This window comes from Lactuca virosa, chromosome 8 (assembly GCF_052849685.1).
Source record: "Lactuca virosa cultivar CGN04683 chromosome 8, Lactuca_virosa_CGN04683_v6, whole genome shotgun sequence".
In the NCBI taxonomy this organism is placed as follows: Eukaryota; Viridiplantae; Streptophyta; class Magnoliopsida; order Asterales; family Asteraceae; genus Lactuca; species Lactuca virosa.
Window position 1 is genome coordinate 370,461,231 of NC_136433.1, and position 10,140 is coordinate 370,471,370.

General features: G+C 32.3%; 1 protein-coding gene across 1 annotated transcript; it reads right to left on the reverse strand.

Moving 5' to 3' along the window:
- Positions 1–6,047: 6,047 nt before the first annotated feature.
- Positions 6,048–6,984, reverse strand: LOC145131918 (uncharacterized). Its single transcript, XM_079066562.1, has 2 exons — positions 6,492–6,984; positions 6,048–6,346 (listed from the first exon to the last, which is right to left on the reverse strand). Exons 1-2 carry the CDS (start codon positions 6,982–6,984, stop codon positions 6,048–6,050), a joined length of 792 nt encoding a protein of 263 aa, XP_078922688.1.
- Positions 6,985–10,140: the final 3,156 nt, after the last annotated feature.

The window sequence follows — 10,140 nt, forward strand, 5'->3', positions numbered from 1 at the left end:
CTCCATGGACTATCCATGGACTTCATATACTCTTAGCCCATCCTAAATAAATCTTAGCCCAATCCATATATATATATATATATATATATATATATATATATATATATATATATATATATATAAGAGTTCATTTTTAATTAGCCTCATTTGATCACTAAATTAATTCCAAATTAATTCTTGATCAATACTATTTAAATAATATGATTTCATATTAATATATTATAACTTATAATATATTAATATATCATAAACATCTTATTCTCAAAAGTATATCCATACAAATTGTTCGGTGAATTTCAACCCAAATGGAGCATGTCGGGTCGGGTCATACCAAATATAGTTACGGAGTTAGACACCTTATCTAACACTCACAACGCTCAACTAGGGTTAGGGATTTATGGAAGGGGTGTTGGAGAGGTGGAGGCTAAGAATGGAATGGTTTTGGGGGAGTTAAGGAGCTTAAATAGGGCTCAAACCAGAAAAATAGGGTTTGGGCACTGATTGCGTTAGCCCAGCGTACTCAAGACTCCTTTAGTTTTCTCAGAGTACACCTCCTTGTACGCCCAGCGTACTCAGCTTAGCCCAAAACCACCCAAACTTCAAACGATCATAACTTCTTCATTTCAACTCCGATTTTGACGATCTTTATATCCACGGAAAGGTATTGAGGAGCTCTTCAACCCTTTCTAATTACTTTTGAATTAAAACAAATCGAACTAAAATCCATAATTCATAAAATAAGTTTGAAACACCACTTCCCATTTCACCCTTTGAATCCAACGCACAAATCGAACTCTTGGATCACACAATCCACATTACCCACATCAAAATGGGTCTAAACCTCTCGTTACCAAAGGTTGAAGCCTTGTGATACTTGATCTTCGGGTCATGACCCCAAATTACGAAATGACCCAAAACAAGGTGTTACATATTCAATCATCGTTGGATTTCCCATGGAAATATTACGCAAATCATTGTCGAGTTGCATGGTCTCGAAGTCCTTGTCGGCTCGAAAAAGATTTTTAAGATAAGACCATAAAGAAAAGGCATTAGGTTTGCATGTTGAAGATATTTGAAGGAGAGAGGGTGATAATATACCATATATCCATGTCTTCACAATATTATCAGTACATTTCCATTCCTCTATATTGGAAGAAGCAGGGTCTTAGAGCTCTTTGAGATGATGAGCCACCGAAAAACCATAGCAATGGGTTTCACAAAGCTCTCTCCACAAATTATAATCCATACGATCAGGGTCGAGAATGATGGGGTTAGAAGCATGTATATTTGTATTTTGTAGCGTTTCGTCGTGTTTGTTGTGCTTTTTGATGACGTGTCTCCCCGACCATTGTAACTGAGAAAGAAGTGACATGAGATAAGGAGGGAAACTGACTAAGAGAGAGGTCGACGGTTAGGGTTAGAGAGTAGGAGGGGGACTTATTAAGATATGGTATGATATGATAGCTCTGATATCATATACGTAGTGTATTTTCCTATGGATATCACATCTCATTAATTTAATATATACAAAATACAAATGAGCTGACTAATACACAACATAATAAATACATGTACACTAACAAAAGCTTTAATTTTTGTTAATTAGATTATTTTCTTGTTACATTTCATCAAAACTATATATACAATACACTTTTTAAATGGCTAAATTCATGTGGGGTAAATACACATTGCGTCACACACAATGAACTATACAAATACAAAATAAATAAATAAGTATACTGCTAACATCCCCATAGTTAGAATGGGACGTATCGATTAAACATTCATACTGGATCTTAAATCAAGAAAAAGCAACATAATAAGCCTCTTAATAAACATATCAACATACTAAAACAAAGATGGGACGTGAAGAATTCGAATATGTCCCATGGCAACCGTGTCTCGCACAAAGTGGATATCAATATGATTTATATGTTTGGTGTGCTGATATTAAATTGGATTGGTGCACAAAGTGGATATCAATATGATTTATATGTTTGGTGTGCTGATATTAAATTGGATTGGTGGACAAATAGACTACACTTCTATTTTTACAGTATAGTAGAGTAACGAAAATCAATTTATCATAATTTATGTATTAAGAAGGATTGAAATCAAAAAGAAAAATTGAAATCGAAAATCAGAAGGCTGCATGAAAAAACTAAAGTCGATTTATTATGAATTGATTTTTTTTGTTAACTTTGTGAAATCAGAACCGATTCATACAGTTCTTCGATTGATGGTGGCGAGGTGCCCTATGAGATGAATATCCCAGAAGAATGACGTGTCCCATAGTCTTCTGTGTTGATTTTGTTTTGACTTCATTTTTTTCCTCTCAAATGTTATACATCATATATCATTTTTTTTCTGTACCAACATAATAAGGTATATATAAAAATGGGCCCCAAGAAAATTGGACGACCTATGCCATCGACCAACTACCCCACCCATTAGCACGACCCGAGTTTAATGGGATTAGGCTACGAGATTACAAAGAAATTAATGATCATCATGCAAGGACTCGGATGGGATATATATATATATATATATATATATATATATATATATATATATATATATATATATATATATATATATCGGCGGAACCAAAATCAAAGTAAAGGGATATCACCAAAAATTTTCCAAAAAAAATTACACTACTAAATTTTTTTTGAGGGGCATCCTGAGCTACCCGGGGACGACCTAGCTCCGCATATATATATATATATATATATATATATATATATATATATATATATATATATATATATATATAGTTCAAATAAAAATAGTAAATAGTGTGAGAACATAAAAATACTATTTTTATGTTATTATTATGTAATGAGTTTTGTATTCATAGCTTTGTGGCATTATTCAACAATGAATAAATGCATAGTCACAAGTTAAAACTAAAATTAGAATTTAGTACAAAAATGCACATAGATAAATTTATAATAGAATAATAACATTCCAATGAATATATGAGTAATCAAACATTAATATTCATATTAGAATTACTTCAACAATACACATATTTTATATTCATTATAGAATGACAACATATACATAATGTTTTTACGTTCTCACACTATTTACTTTTTTTATTTGAACTTATATATATATATATATATATATATATATATATATATATATATATATATATATATAGGAATGATCATTTTAGAACTCATAGTTTCCCGAGAACTTGAGAACTAAAAACTCATAGTTTCCCGAGAACTTGAGAACTAAAAATGGAACGTTAGATTAATTGTTTGAATGACTTAGATGATTAGTGGCATATATTGTAAATATGAGTATGTTTAGTGGCATATTCGGTTTTTGTAAACATCATCACAAGGTAATATCGGTATTAAAAACAAAAAATAATTCAGGAAATTAGATGATACCCCAAATCTAATCGATTATGTATCTCCCCAAGCCCTCAATCGTCTAACTCACCATCCCTCTTTCTCTCACAGTTTCATCAGCGATTGTTCCCCTAATCCAGATCCACCGTCCAAGATCCATAGGTGCCTCCGTGAACTGTCTCCCCTATCAGCTACCGAATCCTCCGCCTCATTTTCCCACTCCTTCGCTAGGTATAAACAAAATAAGTTGGATTCAAAAGTCAATTTCTCTCATCGTCAACTCTCGACTCTCGCACACACGCACTTGCATCGTCGGGTATTCTGTTTCTTTCTCATATCAGATTCTTCTTTGAAATCCATTATTCAGTGTATAATTCTGAATTCTGCTTCTTGATTTCTAGTTCTTCTCATGCCTCCGTGAACTGTCTATCTCTCGTCTCCGATCGATTTTGAATCCACCCTCCGCACCTCCATAATTCCATCTAGATTTGGAACTTATCAATCGTTCCTTCATCTATCTAATCTCTCCATCATCGAGTCTACCGGTCACATATTGAATTTGAAAGAGAGATTGAGTGTGTTAAGATTTTGATTCACGATATCGATCCAATCTCTAAACATCGATTGACATGCGCATTCCAGATTTTATGGATATAACCATGTTGACATAGTCTCTACAACACTGATCCATGTTTGTTTCATTACCGTTCTACTCCATTTAATTTAACAGTTCTCTTCCATTATTAAGGAGTACTCTCAGTTTTTTTTATCAATCTCTGAAGTCGAAAGGAACTCACTATTTTGGAAAAGTTCTAATGTTAGTAACACATATTGAAGATCTGATTCTGGTTCATCTTCAAGTGGTAACTTTTTATATTAATTTCATTCTTATTCCTTAATTCATAATGAACATTTTCAGTAGTTTTGTAATATTTATTTTATGACGTTGATATTATGCAGATTCTGATAAGGATGGATTGAATGCATATGCAGATGCAGGTCATTCACAACAGGTCATTCACCTACAAGTTGAATGCCATACATAGATTAAGGTAAGCCAAACACGTATTAGCTTAATGAATTCTGTAGGATGCACGTGCTTTTGTGTCAAATGGTAATATATTGCCATTTCCCACTATTTGATAACTTTGGTTCCTAATATAGGCTCATTTTGACTTTTGTTGTTGCTGTAATATTTTTATTTGAAGCCTTATTCATATCAGTCGTGTGAAGGTTAATTTTGATATTCTGTAAATGCTAAAAAAAGCCTGATGTCAATGCTTAATTTGGATTCCAGATGTGTAGTCTCAATTAATTTCAGATTTCTTAGTTTTTTTTAATGATTTTTATGGAAAAGTTTTATGTTGTCCTATAGCTACTTTATGAATTGTATTTGGATCCCCTCACATTAATTTGGATTCGAGGTGTACAGTCTCAATTATTATCTTTTTGTCATATATAATATCACAAGTGAATTACATATGAATTACGTATATATGCACACATTCATATGTTAATCACATGTAATTCACATATTAATCACATTTGATTCATATGTAAATCACATTTGACTCACATGTAAATCACATTTGATTCACATGTAAATCACATGTGAATCACATATGATTCACATGTGATTCATATGTGAATCGCATATGATTTACATGTGAATCACATATGATTCATATGTAAATCACATGTGATTTACATGTGAATCACATGTGATTCACATATGATGTCATATGTAAATTTGACTCATATGTGAATCGCATGTGATTCATATGTGAATCGCATGTGATTCATATGTTAATCACATGAAAATCACATATGTATTTTTGTGAGTAATTTTGCATCAATCATTTTTTTTTTAATTTTCTTGTAGATTTGGAAGAAATTGTGGTGAATATTGAAGAGGTGAAAAATGATAAATTGAAGAAAATAAGGAAATATTGACACGAAGACATGAAAAAGCTTTCAAATTTGTAGCATTTTTTTATTTTTTATATTTGATTTTGTATCGAATAAAATACTTGTACTATTATGTTTATAGATTGATTAATAAAAATGAGATTTTTTATGATTTACTTACGAATATGATAATATAAGAAATATACATATATGCATTTGAAAAAATATGCATATATGTACCTAAAACGTTGATTTTTTTTTTGTTAAAAAAATTAGAGTTTTTTTTGTAAATATTCTAGTTCTTTTTAAAAAAAAATTATTGATTTTTTAAAATTTACTTTTTATAAAAAAAATGCAGTTTTTTTTAAATGCAACTTATATATATATATATATATATATATATATATATATATATATATATATATATATATATATATATATATATATATATATATATATATATATAGGGTTAGGTTCATGTGAGACGGCCTAATTTTGTGAGACCATGAGACGCTATCCTAGCCATTCATTTTGTAGATAAAAAAACATTTTTAAAATGCAAAATAACTGAAAATTTTCGCATTTTTTTTAAATATTATTTTCGTCATTTATATTTTCGAAAAAAAATAAATAAATAAATTACCATTTTTTTTTACATATATATATGATTTCTTGAAGTTTTTCCTCGCCTAAATGAACTGCTGGGTTTTTCAATATGAACCACCGTTTCTTCAGAGCTCCAAAAGCACGCTCAACATCCTTCCTAGCTCTTTATTGAGCTCTCTTGAATTTCTTTAGTCTAGAACCATGTGGACACGTAAACGATTTAACAAACACAGCATACTCAGGATAGATTCCATCGGCCAGATAATAACCATACTTACATGGCGTTCCACGCACTTCAAAAGAAGAATCTGGTGCGGATCCATCGTATATGTTGTTAAATATAGGTGAACGATTATGAACGTTGATATCGTTAATCGAACCAGGAGAACCAAAAAAAGCATGCCAAATCCATGTATCTTGTGATGCAACTGCTTCAAGTATGACCGTTGGGTGACCATGATCACCTCGGGTAAATTGCCCAAAAATATGACGTAGGGCAATTTTCTCATGCCCAATGGAGACAATCTAAGCTTCCTAGCATTCCAGGAAACCCATGCACACTAGCATGATGAGCTTACAATTGCAGGATGTCATTTCGTGTAGGCTTACGTAAATATTTTGGACCATAAAACTGAATCACAATTTTGCAGAAAAAGTGGAGACTGTCTTGTGCGATCCTAGCAGACATCCTAAAACTTTCGTCTAACGCATCAGGCGGAATGTCATATGCTAATTGACGAAGTGTGGCCGTGCATTTTTGTAAGGGAGTGAAATCGGGTGTACCTCTAGCATCGTAGCGTTGTTGAAAAAAACTGCACTCCCTCGTTACATCTTCAACTATACGTCTGTATAAACCTTTGAACATTCTGAAGCGCCTACGAAAATAATACCCTTGATAAGTGGCATTCTCTTGAAAATAGTCTTGCACCAAACGTTGGTTGGCTTCTTCACGATTTCTGAAAATATATCTTCGTGTTCTCCGTTGAGAACTTGCAGCTGCGTTATTGCATAAAGCATCGTATGTTTGTTCCGCCATTTGAGCACACGCAACAACGACATCATAAATAGTCTGAAATTCTTCAGAAGATGAAGAAGATGACATTTTTTAGAGAGATTGGTGATTTTTTTTAAAAAAGATTGAGAGAGAAGAGGTTATATTGTGGTTAAAAACAAATGAAGTGTATATGTATATATAGGAAAGAAAGGCAAAAAGAAAAAAAATAAAAAAAATAAAGCGCAAAAGCATTCAACTGTCAAATATTAAACCAACGAATCACGTGACGCGGTACTCTCCAGCCGTAGTGCGGCCAAAACCGCACAAGACCGCAGTCTGGGGGAGGTGTGCGCGGTCCACGTGGCACAAACCGCGGTCCCAGAACGCGGCCACACCCTCCAGCCGCCTAATAGTACAAATAATCACCAATAAAATAATATTAAATTTTAAACTTAACCAATAAAGATTAAATCGTACAAACAATAATACAATAGGTACAAGTATCCAATGCAAGTTCTTTTCAATTTCACCGGGCTATCTAATTTGACCTGATTTCTCTGCATTTTCTGTTGATTTAAATCGGGAGACTTATTCAAATCTGAAGAAACCAAAAAAGTCGCTTAGAACGAATCAAATTCTCCTTCTATCTCTCCAAAGAACCTTGATGAAATCTACGACCTCCTCGTCTCAACGCCCTCTCCACTGCCATCTCCACCTTTTGTTCCCACTATAAGAAAAAAAGGACTCTTCAGGTTTGCTTTTCTTTTAATCTCTCGCTCAAAACGTAAAAGTTGTATTTTGTCTCTACATCTCGATAAAGATTGGTCCCTCCTAAAATCCATTCCCTGTAAACCCCTCCCCCTTTCTATACATATGAACCACATAAACATATGAACCACATAAACATAAACATATCTTCACGACCTAGACACGCACAAATCTTTGTGACCCAGACACAAGGGTTGAAGAAAATTCATATTGTCATAAACGAAAAGGCTTTTGGTGATAAGAAACACATATCGTCGTAGATTCTGATACTCGGTGATATCATACGTTCAGCACTCGGAAAGTGAATTGGTAAAATATACAAACCTTTACCCTGGTTTATCTATCACAAAAAGGTATTTTATTCGGGTTCCAGATAGGTTTTTTATTTTATTTCTTACTTCAGCTCTCTTCTTAATCGAACAAACTTGGGTTCCATTTGTGTTCATGTTTCAGGAATCCTACTCAAGATTGTCGTTGGTTGAATACCCATATGGATGTGCTTGTATTGATTCCTAATTTGAAGGAACAATAACCCATGTCGATGTACATACCTACATACCTAAATCTTAACTCACACACCTGGTTCTTTATGTAATATTTTTCATTTTTCTGTTGTTCAGGAACTTAGATCACCGAGTTTACGGGTATGCAAATGACTTATCTAGATCTAACACACACACACACACACCTGGTTCCAATATACTAACCGCTATTTCTACATTTGTGTGTGCTAAACTTTGGTTTTTGTAAGCATTGGTATCTAAAGAGATTTTCGGGTTCTACTTGCTGCTAATTATGTTTTGCGATTCAACAAGAGCTGATGGCTATGACATGGTGGTTCTTCAATGGTTAGTTCAACTTATATTTTCATAAATATTTCTTCAAAATAAGATTATAGAGATAAATTTTCATATTAATAGGTAAACTGAAAATTATTAATGTCAAATAGGAGAAAGTGGAAGCTAAGGAAGAACAACATTCTTGTTTGCTAACATTTCACATTTACATGTAAAATGAAAAAGATAAATTTTCATATTCACATGTAAGTTTCTAAAGATGAATGTTACATATTAATCTTTTCCTTTTTGCTGTCATTTCCACATGTTTTTGTTTTCAGGTCAACGGTAATTGGCATTTTGTTGGGTTTTGGTTAAAGGTTCACTTATTTCTGTGTGTACTAGATGATTACAGGCACAGGTAAAAACGCAAGAGTGTATTTAACTTGATTCTTGTTTCAAAACACAGTAGGATGTTCTTCTATTTAGTCAAATGTGGGCATTATCTTTATTACTTTATTTTCTAACGTTTGCTACTCTTTTTAGGAAAAACAAATGTTGGTTGATTTCTTTATTGAGCTTAAAGCGCTTATTATATTGTCTTATTTTTATAGTATTTTTTTTAATTATTTTTTTACTTGAACCTTTTTTGGGCACTCTTGTGTTCATCTCACCAACTAGAGTGAAGAGGATTGCGAACATTTTAGTGTGGTGGAGGTTTGTTTGAAACTTGACTTCCTTCCCTTGTTTTGTTTGGAAAAATACTTGATAAAGCGTTTACTTTATATATTCTTATCATTTACAGGTTTGGGATTTATCTTTTCAAGTAATGGACCTTTCGTAGCTTGGTTTGTTCTTTGTGATCATGCGTGCTGAGATAAGCTATTGAAAAGTACATGCTTAAGCTCTCAACAAGTGGGAACATACTTTCTTTTTTAGCTTATGTAAAAAAAAGGTCTATTTCAGCTTCTGTCAAAAGTGGTAGTCTTTGTAGAAAGCATTATTTGCTTAATATTTTACATTTAGTCGGGTTCATTAATGTTTTAGTTCGAGTATCATCAGAATTACTTTACAAGCATAATGTTAAATTTAATTGGGAAATAGATGAACAGTTAATGGTATATAATATGAAATAGCATCTCGGTCATTACCTGGTAAACAATCTTTTACGAGGTTTTATATACTTATTATGTTATTTTTATTAAATTTGTGTTGTATACAAGTTAGAAAGTAATTTATTTATTGAATTTGTGCTAATATTGGTTAAATAGACAGTTTATTGATATCTGTTGCAATTTGCTCAAAAATAAAAAATTATAGAATTTATTATTTCTTCTTTTTACAAAGGTATGGTGTTTTTTTTCTACAAATATCTATTTTTTTTTCAGCCTAGCATACCCCTATTTCTTTTGTCAAAATTGACATTTTTACAGTTATAACTTATTTTTTGTTGATTTTTACTTTTTTAGCTCCATTAGCCGGTGCTAACAATGGTCGGCAAGCTATATCATCACTTGCATCTATACCAACAATGGTTGTTCTTTAATTGGTTAAGAATGAGGATAATTTTAAATGTCATAGGTTTCAAGATTCAGATTTTTTTGGTAACAGTCAACTCTGAGAATAAAGTCATTATATGGTCCCACAAGTTTAAAGACAACATACATTATCTCACTGCTACCCTATTTTTTATATCCCTAATTTTGTGTTCAGATGAGCT

What these genes read in the sequence shown, in the direction of transcription:
- LOC145131918 (XM_079066562.1), bottom strand. Translation starts at nt 6,984, where the DNA reads ATGTCATCTTCTTCATCTTCTGAAGAATTTCAGACTATTTATGATGTC. An exon ending in TTATGGTCCAAAATATTTAC is followed by an intron (nt 6,347 to 6,491) that starts GTAAGCCTACAC and finishes AATTTACCCGAG; the next exon opens with GTGATCATGGTCACCCAACG.